This window comes from Dama dama, chromosome 27, assembly GCF_033118175.1.
Source record: "Dama dama isolate Ldn47 chromosome 27, ASM3311817v1, whole genome shotgun sequence".
Classification (NCBI taxonomy): Eukaryota; Metazoa; Chordata; class Mammalia; order Artiodactyla; family Cervidae; genus Dama; species Dama dama.
In genome coordinates this window covers 38,125,633-38,144,419 of record NC_083707.1, presented here as the reverse complement: position 1 = coordinate 38,144,419, position 18,787 = coordinate 38,125,633, and the positions used below count along the sequence as shown (strand labels likewise).

The 18,787-nt window shown below is 43.3% G+C and overlaps 1 protein-coding gene across 1 annotated transcript; it reads right to left on the bottom strand.

The window, feature by feature from the left end:
• Positions 1-1,830: 1,830 nt before the first annotated feature.
• LOC133047776 (myosin regulatory light chain 12B) lies at positions 1,831-18,400 on the bottom strand. Its single transcript, XM_061131276.1, has 4 exons — positions 18,243-18,400; positions 7,991-8,186; positions 3,204-3,365; positions 1,831-2,334 (listed from the first exon to the last, which is right to left on the bottom strand). The coding sequence occupies exons 2-4, from the start codon at positions 8,169-8,171 to the stop codon at positions 2,162-2,164; spliced, it is 516 nt and encodes a 171-aa protein (XP_060987259.1). The 5' UTR covers positions 8,172-8,186; positions 18,243-18,400; the 3' UTR covers positions 1,831-2,161.
• Between the last annotated feature and the right edge of the window lie 387 nt (positions 18,401-18,787).

The following is an 18,787-nucleotide window of genomic DNA, read 5'->3' as shown; positions in this document are numbered from 1 at the left end:
CTTTAGCTCTCATAAAAAAGCAGGAATCTTACTTGCCCTGCTTACCTCATGGGCGGTGCCTGAGTGCTCAGTCTCTTGTGTCCGACTCTTTGTGACTCCGTGGAGTGTAGCCCGCCAGGCTCCTCTGTCCATGGCATTTTTCCAGGCAAGAATACTGGAGCAGGTTGCCATTTCCTCCTTCAGGGGGATCTTCCTGACCCAGCAATTCAATCCATGTCTCCTGCATCACCTGAATAGCAGGCGGATTCTTTACCACTGAGCCACCTGGGAAGCCCCATGGGCAGTGAGCACTAGATACTATGAACTACAAAGCACTTTGTGTGAACTAGACCTTTAGAGTAGAACTGCTCTTTTTAAAGATGGTGAAAAGTCTAGAAAAATTAAGTGATGGCAAGTGACCAGATCTGCCTGCCACACCAAGCTAGAAAGCACAAATGTTAACAGCATGTAAACGCATCGATTTTAAGCAGATAAAATACCAATACAACACGTGTACGAGCAGGTAAGAGTTGAACAACATTGGGAAACTTTTTTTAATGGATTGCTGTTCCTTTTTTAAGATTTTTCTCTATTTCTCAAGTTGCTTAGTCTTGAAGATGTTAAATGAGCTCACAACAGCCCTGTCTGGTTTTCAGACCTTCCATGCAATTTACACTTTACACTGTGTGAACCTCCTTCAGTTATATTGCTTATAATCTTTTGTTGTTGTTCAGTCGCTAAGTCATGTCCGACTCTTTGTGACCCCATGGACTGCAGCACACCAGGCTTCCCTGTCCCTCACCATATCCCAGAGTTTGCTCAAACTCATGTCCATTCAGTTGATGATGCCATCCAACAATCTCATCCACTGTCGTCCCCTTCTCCTGCCTTCAATCTTTCCCAACATCAGGGTCTTTTGAAATGAGTCAGTTCTTTGCATCAGGTGGCCAAAGTATTAGAGCTTCAGCTTCAGCATCAGTCCTTCCAGTGAATATTCAGGGTTGATTTCCTTTAGGGTTGACTGATTTGATCTTCTTGCTGTCCAAGGGACTCGCTAGAGTCCTTCTCGCATCACAGTTTGAAAGCATCAATTCTTCAGCGCTCAGCTTTCTTTATGGTCTAACTCTCACATCCATACATGATTACTAGAAAAAGCATCCTGTCAAAAAAAGCTTTGACTAGACAGACCTTTGTCGGCATATAGTCTTTGGTCTTCTATTTTTTTACCTGGCATATAATTTTCTGAATTCTGTTCCCACAATGTCCCTCAAGTTATTTTAAATCTCAAGAATGACTATAAAATTACGTTAGAATGTAATGAAAATGTCATGACCTTTTAGGCATTCGAGGCTGCTCAGAGATAGCACGGTGGTCTCTTCATCTATGCCCTGGCCTGGAATCCCAGGTTTGGTAGAGACTCAGATCAATCACTCGATTCCCCAGAACTCATTTTTTCCTCTTGAAATAACAGAAATCTATCCCACGAGGTTGCTGGGAGGATTCAATGAAAACTGCCTACATACAGTGCTTTACACAATGTAACTATTCATCAGATTTTACCTCTTATTCCTAGACCTGGATCAATAAAACGGTCAATGTATTCTTGGTTCCATTCTGTATTTATCATTCAATAATTTAAACATCTGACCAGAAGCATGAAAGAAACCAAGGTATAACTAGTTTTTACTGTATAGTGATGTTAATTTATATTAAAAATACTGTCCGATGTATGTGAAAAATCAGGTTTCCTGTGAAATCTGAATTATATGAAGTTGAAAATCTAAAAAAAGGACTACCCCCAACTACTAGGTATTTAACTTTCCATTATATTCCATTTGAGTCGGCATGATCTTTATTTCAAAATAGCATTTTTATTATAGAAAAATGTAAAAATCCAGCAAAATCAGAAATACCGGACCGGATATATTTTCCTGGGCTTTCACATTTGTTGATTTTTATTTGCAATCTCTTTTTTCAATACAATTTACAACTTTATCCCCATTTGCAGTCTGATTATACAAGTGCTAAGTGGCAGGAAGGTCTAGAATAAATACACCCAAAAAAAGAGGCAAAGCTGTGAATCAAAGTTGCATGCAACAGGTCTATGGTGGGCGGGGGGGTAATGTCTAGGAAACAATATAGAGTAAGACAAAGTAATTGGAAAGTTTTAGCTCAAGTTCTTTCAGTCATCTTTGTCTTTTGCTCCATGCTTAAGGATTCGAGTGAACTCGATGTAATTGAAATTCCCCTTTTTGTCAATAGGTGCTTCTCTGTACAGCTCGTCCACTTCCTCATCTGTAAACCGGTCTCCCATTGTGGTCAGCAGTTCTCTCAGGTAATCCTCCTGAATGGTGCCTGGAAGGCAGCAGAGAAAAGGGAGTTGTGAACACTGCCCAGCATTCTAATGATCTGGTTCTCAAACTGGTCAATCTTACAAGATATTTCATAACATACACATTTACATGAACAAAAATAAAGCAATATGTAACCATATCATTATGTTTTCCTATTGCCTTTAGAGTTCTTTATTAATATTAAATCATTTTAAAAGCTCAGTTAGTAGATCATATGCTTACAAAATTAATTTGAAGCAAGTATTTTCCAGAGGAGGGAAAAAACCCTTGTATTTTATACACACACACACACACACACACACACACACACATGACAGATATAGGATAGAAGGGCAATATGTTTCTAAGACCAAATGAAGGATGGTACAGTTTTAAAAGGTTGAGATGGGGAGGCAGGAAGGAGGATGCAAGGTGTATCTGAGGAGGAGATGTGAGTGGCTGAGCAGAGGATTAATGCAGAAGCAAAGGGGAAAATTAAAGGAGTAAGAAAATGGAACAATCAGGCTTTTTTCAGTTTTAAATAATAAGGGGAAAAAAAACCTAAGGTTTTAATCATAGTGAACCATATATTTTGGTGAGATTTAAAGTCTCCTGAAGATGTAGTTTTCCGTGTCTAAGAAATACTATTTAACAGCCAATTCTTCTGGCTTTCATGGATGCTCAGAACCAAATTCAAAGATTAACACCACACACTGTGTAGCTATATGACCTCCATACCTGTGTTTTGGTCCTTCTCAGTCAACTGTCCTATTGTAAATGATGGTTCCCTTTATTCATTTAAAAAAATTTTATTTTACTAATCTTTCTCATTTCCTAAAAACCGTCTTACACAGTCTGGAATGAGGCCGGGGCAAAACAAAGAGTGCTCACCAGTCGCTTCTTCATCAAAGCAAGCAAAAGCATTTCTGATGACATCTTCTGGGTCTGTGCCATTCAGCTTCTCCCCAAACATGGTGAGGAACATGGTGAAGTTGATGGGCCCTGGAGCCTCGTTCATCATGGCTTCCAGGTACGCGTCAGTTGGGTTCTTCCCTGTAAAATTTGACATTTTTCCCATTTAAGGACAAAGAACTCATTTCAATAAATAACTATTGTTATTGTTATGTTCCACAATGTATTTTTTTTTAAGTTACACCACCATTACATAAAACTAGTCTTTCAGTTAATTTTTCAGTTAACTTACATTTCTGTTGCTGTTTGTTGTTTAGTCACTAAGTCGTGTCCAACTCTTTTTCGACCCTGTGGACTGCAGCTTGCCAGGTTCCTCTGTCTGTGGGATTCTCCAGGCAAGAATACTGGAGTGGATTGCCATTTCCTTCTCTAGGGGATCCTCCCGACCCAGAGATCAAACCTGCATCTCCTGCATTGGCAGGGTAATTCTTTATCACTAAGCCACCAGAGTAGCTCATAACATAAAAAATCTTAGATACACCATTTTAAAAATGCATTCTGGGCTTAGATTGTCCATTCACTGATATTTTCTGCAACTGTTCCTTCACTGTGGTTTAGTTGCTAAGTCATGTCCAACTCTTGTGACCCATGGACTGTAGCCCACCAGGCTCCTCTGTTCATGGGATTCTCCAGGCAAGAATGCTGGAGTGGGTTGCCATTTCCTTCTCCTTCACTATTTTTCATTCAAAATGAAACAAAACAAACACATGAACTATGAAACAGGCAATGCCACATTAGCACATTCTGAATGTTGATAACATTAAAGACCCATCAGGACATTTCAATATTGGTTATTTAAAAAAATCTATTCACATTTCTAACTGTGGTACACGTAGCCATAATTGGTATGCTTCAAACAATTTATTTATAAGTTAGTCATTTAAGCTAAAACCATTAGATTGGTTTAGAACTGGGAGCTCATTTTAAACACTGTTACATTACATTCTTTTTGGTTGTCAGACACATCCTCAGATGCCATTACTGGTGTTGAAATGCAGTCTTGTTTAGCATTGTTCATGATGGGAAATCTTAACCTCAGTTCCAACCGTGAACACGTCTCCCTGTTCCGGTACAGTGGGAGGGAACTCCCCTGACCTTCCGCTGGAAGTTGGAAGAAATTCCCCTGGAATGGCCTCATTTGGTGGGAGTAACAAAGAGCTTCCCCGGTCCCAGCGCTTGTGAGGTCCACATGGTGTGGGAAAAGCAGCCCTGAAGGAAGTGTCTGGAGCAGTGGGTTTGAACCCCAGTTCTGCCCCTGGCTGTGTGCCCAGGAGGAAGGTGGCACCTGTCCAGGATTTACTTTCTATCTGTAAAACGACTTGACTAGTTAAACTCCAGAAGATTTCCCTTCCAGCATTAAGTTTGTACGCTTCTCCATGAAAAGAACATATACATCAGTAAGTCTCTATTACACCCAACTAAGCTCTAATGCTATCCATGCCAGAATCAAAGTTCATATGTAAGTTTTACTCCTGGGAATCTGAGTGGAATTTAAGTGCCAGGTTGACATCCATCTTATTGCATTGCAGTCTTCATTCAGTACACCTATTCAACATACCGATACAAAATCAGCCCAAAATTAATCTCAAAATTCTTTAAATAAGTGAAAGTGGTTTAAAAAAAAAAAAAAACCATTACTTTTCTACCTTCAGGCCTAACCCAGTTCTCTTGCAGCAATTTTTGGGGGCTAAAAAGTGTAACCCAAAGGTGTGAAGAGTACATGGGTACAAAGAAGACACAGGGATTTAAAATGAACTGGCTTAGGCTAGGCACCTATGGACCCATTCAAGGAGTCTAATATAATTTGATTTAAAAGCTTTGGGGTTCCCCAAATGGAAGTCCTCAAAGTCAGCCTCTTATTGTACCACAACTCTTTCACCCAACAAAAGCTAACTGAACATCTACTAGGAGGGAACAGGCTGAGTGTTCAACCTCCGTAATACAACTGAGACCCATCATTTTCCTTGGTGGGCTTCTTCGATAGTGACCTGAGATACACTTAGTGATTCAGAGTGTGGAAAACACTGGGATCCACCCCACCTGCAAGTCAACAAGTCAGATCCTACCTTTACTCTTGAAACAGAACTTGCCCTCCACCATGTCCTCTGCCTGCCTTTTGTCCGTGGAATAAATTTAGTCAGAGAGTATATTTAATCAGAGAAATGAGAAATTCAGAAGCAAAGGAAAACAGTCAAAGGAGACCAAATAATAATAATGTAGCCATCAAGCACAATCAAGAACCTTTAGTTCTTTCTCAGGGGCTATAGATAACATTCTGAGTCACATTGTGGGAGCCGTCTTATAGATACTAAAACACCAGGGTGAAGAAGTTAACCACACTATGACCAGACACCACCCACAACTTGTTGCCACAATTCTGAGAACTGGCCTCAGAGAAATAGGATCAAACGAATCCCAGAACTAAAGAGTAACTGTACTTAAAACAACCAAGATGACTCTGGTCAGACCATCAATGACCAATTTGAAGATGACTGTCAGGGTTGACTGTGCTGTTTCTACATGTAGCCCTCTCCTTCTGTCTATAAAAGCTCTTGCCCCAATGATAGCCAGTGGAGGGGTGGGGAGTCCGCCTTTGGACAGATGCCTGCCCTCCCTTCCCAGCTGCCAGTGTCTGAAATAAAGCAAACTTTCCTTCCCACAAACCTGGCCTGTTTATTGGCTTCTGTTGGCTTCTGGGCGTAGAAGCCGGACCCCACACATACCCCTTCGGTAACACTCTCGCTCTAAGAGGAATGTTTCAAAATGTTAACAACCAATGAATCTGGGTAAAGGATGGAAGTGTGTTCATTATACTGTTCCTTCAACTTTATATTAGCTTAAAAATTTTCAAGGGAAGGGCTATATGTATATTTATGGCTGATTCACATTGTTGTAAGGCAGAAACCAACACAACACTGTAAGCAATTATATTCCAATTAAAAACAAATTTTAAAATATTTTCAAAACAATGTTAGGAGAATAAAAGTAAAAGTAAAATAGGGGAATGAGATCATGTGGTTACTAAAAGGAAAAAAAGTGACACCTCTCCTCCCGTTGTCCGTGGCCCTGGAACAGCCGTTTCTGGCTCTCGGTCCAACATAGAAATTCTTGTACACAGACCCTAACTGCGGGCCATGCTTGACTTGTGTCCCCTGCCCCCAGGCTTGACACTCCTTTCTACCAACCATGAAATCAGTGCCAACTCAGGCACGACAAGGAGGCCTTTCCCTTCCTTTCTTAAGATCAAAACAACAAAATCACATAAAGAAGAATAAACTCACACCCACGTAACCAAAATGACAGAGGTTTCTGTTTGCTTTAAATCTTGTCTCTTTAAATGAAATATTGCCATTTGCAGCACCATGGATGGACCTACAGATTATCATACTAAGGGAAGTAAGTAAGGCGCAGAGAAAGACAAATATCAAAAATCACTTATATATGAAATCTTAAAAAAAAAAAATACAAGTGAACTTCAACAAAACAGAAACAGACTCACAAACATGGGAAACAACTTATGGTAACCAAAGGGGAAGTGGGGGAAGGGATAAATCAGGGATTTGGGATTAATAGATACACATCACTATATATAAAACAGAGAAGCAACAAGATTTACTGTTCAGCATGGGAATGTTATTCAGCATCTTATAATAATCTATGATGGAAAAGAATCTGAAGCTGTATTCCTGAAACTAACACAATATTATAAATCAACTATAGTTAAATAATGTGTGTGTGTGTATGCTCAGTTGTGTCCGACTCTTTGTGACCCCATGGACTGTAGCCTGACAGGCTTCTCTGCCCATGGAATTTTCCAGGCAAGAATATTGGAGTGGGTTGCCATTTCCTACTCTAGAGGATCTTTCCAACCCAGGGACTGAGCATGTGTCTCTTGAGAGTCTCCTGCATTGGCGAGTGGATTGGGCCACTGGGAAAGCCCAAATAATGTATAAAAATCCTACCTTTACATTTTCATTTCTGTAATTATAAAAAAGTTATAAAGTGTGAAAGTCCCCTTCCTTGTGTTCCCCACCCCCCCCTTTTTTTTTTTACAAGACCTGGCCTTCCTCCCTGAGATGATCATGATCACTTCTTACTGTCACCTCTATTCTTATAACCTGTTCTCAACCTCTACCACTTGCTGTTGCTGCCAAGTCGTGTCAGTTATGTCCGACTCTATGTGACCCCATAGACGGCAGCCCACCAGGCTCCCCCATCCCTGGGATTCTCCAGGCAAGAACACTGGAGTGGGTTGCCATTTCCTTCTCCAATGCATGAAAGTGAAAAGTGAAAGTGAAGTCACTCAGTTGTGTCTGACTCCTAGGGAGCCCATGGACTGCAGCCTACCAGGCTCCTCCATCCATGGGATTTTCCAGGCAACAGTACTGGAGTGGGGTGCCATTGCCTTCTCCGTTTACTACTTAGTACACTGTATTATTAACCACTTTTGTTTAAGATTCTGGTATTTTGCCACCTAGCCACTCCCTAGTTTTTCACCTAGTGGACTTACCATATTTAGCCACAGGAACGGCCCGCACCCCTGCAGGCGTAGCCTCTTGTGACTGGCCCCACCTCAGGAGGGAATCTCCCACTCAACATCTCTCAACAGGCCTCTGAGATTGCATATCACACAAAAATTAATTCATAAAACGCTGATTTATGTTTATGTTGGAGGAGGTAGGCATATTAAGAACATAAAAGTCTACCTAGAGAAGCAAGCATGTCATGCAAGTCTTCCTTGTCGATGAACCCGTCCCTGTTCTGGTCGATCATGTTGAAGGCCTCCTTGAACTCCTGAATCTGGGACTGGTCAAACATGGCGAACACGTTGGAGGTCGCGCGCTGGGGGCGCTTCTTGGTCTTGGTCTTTGCCTTTTTGCTCGACATGGTGGCGGCTTAATTCTAGAATTAAAAAGAAAATAACATAAAGCAAAACTGAAGGCATAAAGCACAAAGGAAAGGAAAGGACTCGTGACACCTAAAGTTAGTGAGTAAAAATATCTCAGTGTAGAATGATTATTTGGGTTATGTTATGCACATAAATTTTATTTCCAATGTCACCAAAAAAATCTACAAAAAAGGGAGTTTTGAAGAAATAGGGAAGTACTGACGCAGCTTTTCTCCAAGTTTCATGAAACTCATTTTTATTAAACATGAATGAGATCTGAAGCATGCAGCAGTAGCTCACACTTACCCAGTGCTACTGTGTGCCGAACACTGCTGTGAAGACGGGGGGCTCCCCTGCAGACTCCAGAGTGGACACCTCAGTTCCCAAGGACCGTCCCATTTAACCCTCACAACAATGCTATGCAGCAGGTATGCCTTTTAACTCTTTTACCACCAACATTACATAACCTCTCTGAGCCTTGGTTTGTTTCAAAATACAGTTTGAAAATTTAGAGAAGCTCACTAAATTCTGTTTTAGAGCAAAACACAATAACTAACAGAAGTGAGAATTAAGTGAGATATATGCAAAGAGACCAGTACAGTCACTATAAGTACATGTTCAAAAGGCTCTCATTGAAAAAAAAATCAAAACATATCTTTAATCTTGTATCCCTTCTAGCTACATCTTCATTTCCCATTTCCCCAGACAAAACTTTTAGAATAGTAGTCTAATTCTCAAATCTCTCCATTTTCTCATCTTCCCAAACACTCCTCAATTCTTTGTAATATAGTTTTAGTGGTAGCCTGTAATACTTTACCACCAATAATTTATATGTCAAATAGAATACACTTCTCATCCACCCCCCCCCCCCCCGCTTTTTTTTTTTTTTTTGCCACATCATGTAGCTTGTGGGATCTTAGTTCCCCAAACAGGGATCAAACTTGGGCCCCTGGCAGTGAGAGTGCAGAGTCCTAGCCACTGGACTGCCAGGGAATTTTCTTATTCCATTTTTATTTGCAGTTTCAATTGATGTAAATAAACACAACACAAATAGACTATTGGCTTTGGAATTAGAAAAGTGCTGAGTTTGAATCTCAGCTTTACCATTACTAGCTACCATGGACACCAGGAAAAAAAATTGTTTTTTAAATATTTGTTTGCACGGAGTCTTAGCCACTGGACCACCAGGGAAGGCCACAGAAAAAATTTTTGATCCAATGTTTTATTCAGTGTTCACAATGGCCCTAAGAGAGAGGTACTCCCTCACTAGGTTAAAAAAAAAAATTAATGGCCCTCGTAAAAATTTTAATTTTGCCCCAAAAGATGTCTGGCCTTGGTCCTCAGCTCCTGGGAGGTAATCTCTAAGTCCTTAGGATGTCCTGCCAGGTTTATCTGGAGTCTTGGGGTCAGGTGTTATCAGTCTGTCCTCTAGACAAACTTCTGAAACTGAAATCGGCCTAGGAGCAGTGGACAGTATCTAGAGGACAGGTTCCCAGCAAAAGCTACAGCTAGCAAGCAAGGGTAGACAATACTCTGGCAGGCAATAGTCCGTGCACACTGTCCCATCTTACCAGGAATCAATATTGCCTGTGGAGACCACTGGGAGCTGAGCATTTGGAATTCTCCTGGGCTCTGCACATCTCTTCCCTTGATTGATTTTAGTCTGATTCCTTTTGCTGTAATAAACCAGAACTACAGGTGTCACAGTTCTCAGTGAGTCCTAGCGGATTACTGAATCTGAGCGGTGGTCGTCCCGGGGAACCAAAACTGCAATTTGGTGTCAGAGATGACGGGGGCCTTGGGGACTGTTCTCTAACTCTGAAGCCGCAGAGTGCAAAGGCAGATGACTGGTGGGGGCAGTGGCTGAGCAGAGGAACTCTGGACCTGGGTCTCTAGGCCTTCCAGACTTGGGCTTTAAATCCATATTGTTTTAGTCCATTTGCAGTTTTGAAGCACATCAGCCTTACAGTCCTTACTCTTGACATTCCAACTCCTTCCCCTGCCCGCACACTTGGCCTGAAAAAATGTTAATTTCTTCCCCTTCCTGTAATTTGGCTTGTATGTGGCCTCAGTTATACTGAAGGTCAAGTTGGACACAGAATGTGATCCACTAGCAAGGCACTTGACTCTGCTTTAATTCTTCCTCACATTCCAAAACTGTGGGATTAAAATTCTTTCTCATGCTAAAAATTCTATGACTCTTATTTCTTCAAGATTCAAAAGGTATAAAAGGCAGTAGATCTGAAGGCAAGAATTAGTGCTCTCCCTCAGTATTAACAAATTGTGTTTGTAATAGTCATTTAGAAAAATCTCCCAGAGAAAAATCTTTATGAAAAAAAAGATCAGACAATTGTTTCATGCTAACCCTACAGCTAACCCCAAAATATATTTAAACATCTTTGAAGCTTAGGTGGAATTGTACAAGAAGCTGATGCTGAGAAGGGAGAGGTAACCCAGTAGGGCTAGAAAAGCCATTATACAGTGAGCAAGTCTGAGCCCCCAGTCAAAACCTGTTACATAGCAGATATGGCTCAATGTAGTAATACCATGATTACTTTAAAAAGAAAAAAGTTGATTTTTTTCTCTGTACTTCTTTTAAAACTGGGCTTCCCTAATAGCTCAGCTGGTAAAGAATCCACCTGCGATGCAGGAGACCCCGGTTTGATTCCTGGGTTGGGAGGATCTGCTGGAGAAGGGATAGGCTGCCCACTCCAGTACTCTTGGGCTTCCCTTGTGGTTCAGGAGGTAAAGAATTTTCCTCGAGAAGGGAAAGGCTACTCACTCCAGTATTCTGGCCTGGAGAATTCCGTGGACTGTACAGTCCATGGGGTTGCAAAGAGTTGGACACGACCGAGTGACTTTCACTTCATTTAAAACTAGTGTACACTTATATTTGTATATGGTACCCATAAAAGTACACATATAAAATATCAAGTGATAATAAAACATCAGCTGAAAAGTAAGGCAAAGTTGTAGCAAAACAATCAATCTGAAACGAACTCTGGCCTCCAAAGAAACTTCCCTCCTCTTTCTCCTCAACTACTGAGATAAACATCTTGGCTTTCTCCACTTTCTCACTTCCCACTCACCACAATCTGGCTTTCTCTTCTCTACGGTAAGCACTTTCCATTTGGCAAATCCCATCTAAATCTCCTTGGACCCTTCTGCTGTATTTGACACCATTTTATCCTTCTTCTCTTCAGGCATCAGCAACTCTTGGCGTTGGTGAACTGTAATAGCAGAAATGAACTGTCCCAAAAGGAACAGGAGCCCCAGGTTCCCATCCTTGAAGACCTCACACTTTTAGGAGGGAGAATCCTAAACATCAGCTTGGGGTGCCTGGTTGAAGTAAGATGCTGGTCTGACTTGGTGTCTCAGGCCTCCTCTCAGTTCTATTTCTATGCCTGGTCTTCCTCCAGTTTCTTGTTAGCCTCCTCTTTCCTCCATTCACTTAAATATTCATGTTCCCCAGCATTCTCACGGTCCACAGCTCATTAAATTAACTCTGCGTTCCCTGGATGATCTCATCGGCTCTGTTCTGACAACACCTGTGACTCCCACGTCTGCATTCCCAGGGCGGACCCTTCCCTTGGGCTGTGGACTCAAAGAGCCATTTGTGCTGGTGTGAGGCACTCATTTTAAGTCCCACAGACACTCGGAATCAATGTGTTAGAAACGGAATTATCTTCCCCTCCTAACCTTTCTCAACTTTGTTTCCTGTCAGTTGACGGCACTATCGCTTACTCCCTCGCCAAGCCAGACAACCATGAGTCATCCCTGACTTGTCATCTCCCCGAGAAACCAGGCCCAGCCTCTTAAATATATATCAGATTTGCTCATCTTCCTCTTGCTACCACCCTACTCTGGGCCTTCATCACCCCTGTGTAGAATATGTCTATGGCCAACACACCAACCTCCTTGCCTCTTGGTGGCCTGTCAACTGCTCTTTATCTTCCAGCCAGAGGTGTGTAAGACATGAAATGACCACATCATTCCCTTCTGAGAACTCTTCAGCCCTCCACCTAGGCCTACAGGACAAAGTACAAATTCTTAAGCACACACACCTTCCCCTGCTCTAGAATGACCTTTCTCTAGCCACTCTGCTGTCTACTTTTCCTTCAGCAACACCAAATGTCTAGAATGTGCCCAAGCACCATGCAGTTTCTCAACTCATATATTTGTTTTTGTTATTTTTCTAGCCCCAAATGCCTTAGCACCAGAGAGAATTAAAGGTCTCCTCAACTTATGGCTACTCCCATTTGCTGAGTGACCAATGTGCTAGGCACACGAGTGAATTAAATTTTCACATGCCCGCTTTACACATGAAGGAACTGAATAGCAAAGATGTCAAACAACTTGCCCACGGTTACCTGGTGGCAGACCCAGAATTCAACCCCACTTGTTCAAGGTGATTTTACCTGTATATTCTTCATACAATTCTTCTAGTTTTTATTTTTGGCCACAGAGCACAGGCTGTGGGATCTTAGTTGCTCTACCAGGGATTGAACCTGCACTTCCACTGCAGGGAGCCATAACCACTGGACTGCCAGGGAAGTCCCTCTAGTTATTATTTTTAACCATAAAATATTTCTTAAACTTTCAATACTCACCAATATAATCCAACATTTCTGAACAGCTACTTTCCTCTAAACATAATTCCCAGTGAAACTGAGTTTTCAAATTCCAACTCTTCTGGGGAATTTATTTGCACAGATTAGAAGTACCCAGCTGAATGGGAAGGGAATAAAATACGAATGGCACCCCCTGCAGCTGTGCAGTGTTGCAGCCCTTGTCTGGGTTCATCAAATGGCAGTATTTCCTACCAGTACCTGTCCTGGTTTGACATGACAGGTAAAGGCTTGACATCTTTATCTGCAATTGTCAAATTACTACTTAACCTATAAATATCAAATGAATAAAACCCACCAAACTCCATCCTTAGTTACAAAAAATATCCATTTAGAACATAGCATATAAGGTAGTGAATAAGTCTTAACAGCAATAAAACAAGTCTCACTTCCTCTTCAAAATTTTTATTGTATTATTTTTGTAAATTTCTGATAGAGTGAACTAAAGGTTATATGTAGTATTCAGAGGTTAAAGAAGGGCAGGGATATAGGAATACTGGTGGTACAGGTGGTTATGGTGTCTATTTAGATCATAGTCTAAATATCTGCAAAATCACCTGCAATACTGCTGTGCAAATCAAAACATGGGCACTGTGATCATTAACAGGCAGCAACTGCTTGAGAACTTCATCCAGCCTCTGTGGCTTTATTGGGAGCCTGGGAGAGGTACTCACGGCGCAATCTGTCAGCTTCCTAAGAAGCATCTCAGGCAGCAACGTGATGCTACCATATGGCAGGTAAATATAGCTCTCACAGCAGTTAGCCTCTGGTTTCGACCTTGGCTGCACATCAGAATCACCTTGTAAAGTTTTAAAAAGTGATGTCTAGGTTCTGGTCTGGTACAACTGAAACTGAATGTCTGTAGGTGAAGCCTATGAATTGGTATTTTTAAAGTGCACCAGGTGATTCCAATGTAGAGTGAAGGTAGAGATCACTGAGTTAACCACTTAGAAGGCACTGACTGTGGTTCTGAGTTTCTGCCTGACACTTTGTAATAACAGACTAATAACAGCAAAACAAACAAGTTTATTAAGGTGTATATCCCATACTTACCTGGGAGATACCCAGGGAAAATGCAACTCTCAGAGGTAGCTTAGAACTCTGGCTTCAATATCATCTTCGCTAAAGTCAGAAGAAAGGTGTGTGTGAAGGGGAGAGGCTAGGGATGAAGGTGAAAAGCACAGTATAAACAAGGGCAAGTTTTCCCTTGCAGATTTCAGTCCCAGCCTTCCCCTCTAAGAGTCTAAAGTTGTCTCTTTAACAACCTTTGTCCTTCCTGGTAGAGAGCGAAAGAAGACCTTTGTAAATTTGTGTCCTGCTTTAGGCAAACTTCCTGAAGCCAATGCTTAGTCCTTCGGTCAGGTCCTTTGCAACCCCAAGAACTGTAGCACACCAGGGATTCTCCAGGCAAGAATACTGGAGTGGGCTGCCATTTTCTTCTCCAGGGGATCTTCCAGACCTAGGGATCAAGCCTGCTTCTCCTGAATCTCTTGCACTGGCAGGTGGATTCTTTAGCGCTGAACCACTGGGAAGCCCTTCAAGCAAACTGAGGGAGGGCAAAGAGATTTTCTTGTGTCTGCCTCTTTTCAGTTGCCTTCAGCTCCAAGTAATTTTTAGGCCAAAGTGGCGTATTTTGTGGTGGCATATTCTGCCACCTTTCATACACAATGGAACATTGTGAAAATGAAGGGGTGTGACCTTGTCATAATAGATGTTGTGGGTTCTGCCATGCTCTCGCTCAGACTGCTCTACGTGGGGGAAGCCAGCACCAGGTCATGAGGGCACTACACGACCCCATGGAGAGGTCCATGTGGCAGGGAACTGGGGCCGCCTGCCAACTGCCAGCATCGACCTGCCAGCCAGGTGAGTCCACCATCTTGGAGGTGGATCCTCCTTCAAACCACTGCAAACCCAGCTGACAGCTGGACTCCCAAGTTCAAGACAGCCAGAATCACCCTGCTAAGCTGCCCTGGAATTCCTGACCCTCAGAAGCTCTGTATTGTTTTCTTAAGGTGCTAAATTTGGGTGTGATCTTATATACCCATAGAAAACTAATCAAGCCATTGTGTTTCCTTGGCATCTACAATATTTAATAGAGCAATGCCTTTATTTCAGAATTATAGCCAAAGAATTTTTAAAACCATGAAGGGGCCACAGCCACGTTTGCACTGGATAGGGAATTTTCTATTCCTGGTTAGCAAACTTTAATTCCTTCTATTCGATTTCTCTCAAGTTCAGAGGGTTCTTCTCTTAAGTACAACAGAGTCACTCCTTCCTCAACATTCCCATCGCTAACCTCTATCCTCTTCTTCAAGCTGATTACTATGCTGATTTCCTAGTTCTTGCTTTCTAATTGGAGTTTTCTTCAGTTTGTCTTGAATGACTGATTTTCTCAAGTACTGGTTGAAAAATTGATAGCATAATGGTACCACTCAAAAATGAGGTAACTGGGGGAGGAAGGAGGAGCTGGTTTCATGAGCAAAGGGATGACAGAGAGTTCAAGTTTTAGCCATGCTACAGCAGAGATGCCTGGGGACAGGATGTTTAGAAGGTTTCCTCTCAAGGCTGCTTTGTGAGCAGAGGCACAGACAGAGTGAGGTCTGAGAGTGGATGAAAGCAAGAAAAGTAGAGTGCTTCTTGGGTTAAAACCTAAGGTCATTTCTGATTCAATTCTCATCTTCGCCAAGGTCTATCAGCATCTGCAGAAACATCTTGTGAATTCCCATGGCCATTACTGTATTGCTCGTGCTAACTGGGAAGATCAAATGACTGGATATGTGAGCAAGTGTGAACAGCAATAATCAAGAGAACTGAGTATATAATTAACTTAAAATACTCCACAAAATTAACCTGACATACTCAACGACATATTATTGTTTTTATGCTGCCTATTTAGGCAGATATATAATCAGTTCCATAAATTACTGTATCTGTTATTTTAGAGCCAAACTCAATTTTACAGTTTTTCTCTTAGCAGTGGTGAAGTTTTCCCCATGCTATATGCATTTTAACATTTATCACATACATTATAATGCTGTCATTGCTATATTACGGGTTTTATGATCATCCCAACTGGTAGTAAACTTTCTATCGTCTCTATTCCCCTATCATTTTTTTATTGTGAAACAATAAAGTTAAATTTACATATGGTGAAATGTACAGATCTTAAAAATGATGTACACCTTGTAACCACCACCCCAAGTAACCAACCATCAAGTAACAAACATGACTCCAGAAAGTTCTCTCCAAATCAATCACTCTCTCCCTAGGCTACCATTGCTCAGATTTCTATCACCACAAACAGTTCTGTCTTTGAACTTCTTATAGATGGAATTATACAGTGCATACTTTATGTGTCCAATTTCTTTCACTCAATGTTTTTGTTATGTATCTCGCTGCATTTATCAGTGGTTCTTTTCTTTACTCTCAATGCCCAGTCATATTCCATTGCTGTATCATTTACATGTCCATTTTTATGGCATTTAGCCTATCTACCAAGGATTGCCGGGTTAAGTAGAGTGTCTTACACATTGCTGGTGCTCAGTAAACACTAGTCAAGTGGACATATACATATGCCTCCTCAAAATCACAGACAGAATTACATACACATACATCCTCTGTAAGGTAGGTCCCTAGGTCTGACTCCCCAGTTATGGCTTTCTCCAAGGTCTATCCATAAACTCCACTGGACACTGGGCAAGAGATCCTTAACAAAATGTACCAGTCACTCCTTGTTCCATACCGGGAACAAACAAAAGCAATAAGAGTGCTAAATATGTGCTAGGCACTGGTCTAAGCATTTCATATGAATTAACTTATGTAATCCTCACAACCATTTTGACATAGGTGCTGTTATTTTCCCCATTTCTCAGATGAGAAAATTAGGGCAAAGAGAATACATAATTTGTCTGGAGCCATAGGTAGAAAAAAGTAGAACTTAGATGCAAAATCATGCTCAGGAAGTCTACCTCCAGCACTTACACCACTAGCTCTTAACATGCCCTGCAGCTGAAATTCTCTACCAAGAAAACATGGAGAGCTGGCTGGAGGTAACAAGCACCACAGCTCACGTGCAGAACAAAGGAAGATGCCAAAATCATCTCAAGATATACATTGTCTTTGAACCTTGGGAGACCGACAACCAGCTTTCTTAGGGGCTCCCAGTCCTTTTATCTCTCCTAAGTCCAGCAGCCCTCACCTGGGGACCTGTCCTTCAGAAGCTGCAGTTCATCTTGCCCAAACTCAGTCTAATTAAACCATAAACCAAGTCAATCATCACAGAAGCTGTATCATTCAACAGAGCCTGGACAAACAAGAACCTGTGTACTTAACCATAAGCTCCAAGAGTCAGTCCATCTAATGCTCAGAGAAAATGGGTGGTCCAGGTGAACCCCTCAAGTGACCTCGGGCAAATTATCTCACCTCGCTGGATTTCACTCTTCTCCATTATAAGACTAAAGATAACCTATAAGGTTCTTTTGAATTCTAAAGTGCTATGATTCTTTTCTCACTGAAGGAAAGTTACAAATCCATCTTTAACCAAGGTTGACAAACTAATCCTCTAAACACTCTTTTCTTCATCTCTCTCCCTTAGTGAAGAATCCAAAATGACTCCCTAAAGCCTCTTACATAATCTTTTATTTCTCGTCAAGTTTGCAAGACACCTGTGAAAAGATTCCCACGGATCTACCCATTCCCAGCTATTATCCATCACAGTTCTGTTCCGTTCAGGCTGGTCTCCCCATCGTCTCCTTTTCACACGACACAATTTCCACCTTTTGAGCTTTTGGTCTTGTTACCGCCTACCACAGATCCAGCCATAAATAGTAAGTTCTCCCTCCCAGGGCTAAGTCCAAGGTCTTCAATGAGGTCACGATTCTTTTTTTCAGGAAACTTTTCCTGATTTTTGCTGTTTGTCCTCTTCTTCATTGGTAGGAATAGAATAAATCTTTGTAAGATGAGAGATGCTGCGAAAGAGCCAAAACTCCTACGGAAATCGTTCCATTCTGCCGGTGCCAACCCGGCACTCCCGGCAAGAACCAGATACTAGCTGGCCCCTTGTGTCCCCAAAGCACCCAGCCCTGTGTGTGGCACAGAGCTCCCTCACCCACCGACCGGGCCGCGGGGAGCGGGGGGGCGCCGAGGCACCAGGTGTGTGAAGCCGTCGGGTGACGCAGCGCCGGGGACCGGCCGCCTCCGCCAAAAGGGCGGCTCCCCAGCCCGTTTCCAAACGCCTGAGCCTCCCGACCCCTCGACGTCCAGGCTCAGGCCGGCAGCGGCCGAGGCCTCCTCCCTGACCCTCCCCGCCCCACCGACAGGTCCCACAGCCCCCGCCCAACCCGCCCGCCGGCACCGGGGGCGGGGGCTGGGGTCGGACGGCCGGAGGCGCAGGGCACCGGGGCGGCCCCAGGGGTGTCGCGCGCGGGGGCGAGCGTCACTCACCGCGGCCGGACACCAGCACCAAGAAGCCGGGCTGCCTGCGCAGGACCAGCGAGGGGACGGGCGCGACAGCTGCGGCGCCGGCACTTCCTGCCTCAGGAGGCGGACCGGAAGTCGCACCGGAAGGCGCGGCGGACCCAACTCCGGGAGGGGGGCTGCGCCCCGGTTCTCGCTCCCGTCGCGGCCGACTTCGCCTTGTCCGCCCCGGCGTGGGACTGGAGCCGACCATCGCGGCCTGGGTTTTCGCTGTGTCTCGCGGGCCGTGAGGTCCGGAGCGGGCACGGCGCGGCCGGGGCCCCGCGGCCCGCCCTCCGCCCCCGCCTTCGGCAGCAGGTCCCGCAGTCCTTCCGTATTCCCGGGCCGGCGCGAGCCCTAGGTTCGGGGGTCGCAGGGCGCCGCCCACCCAGGGTTGTCACTTGGCAGATAAAAGTACACCTCGCCTGGTTACACTTGAGTTTCAGATAAAACGAGCAGTTTTTCAGGTTCCGTCCCACGTCACACTGGGGAAGGTTAACAGGGCGGCGGCCAGCGGTGCCCGCCTGCAGGAA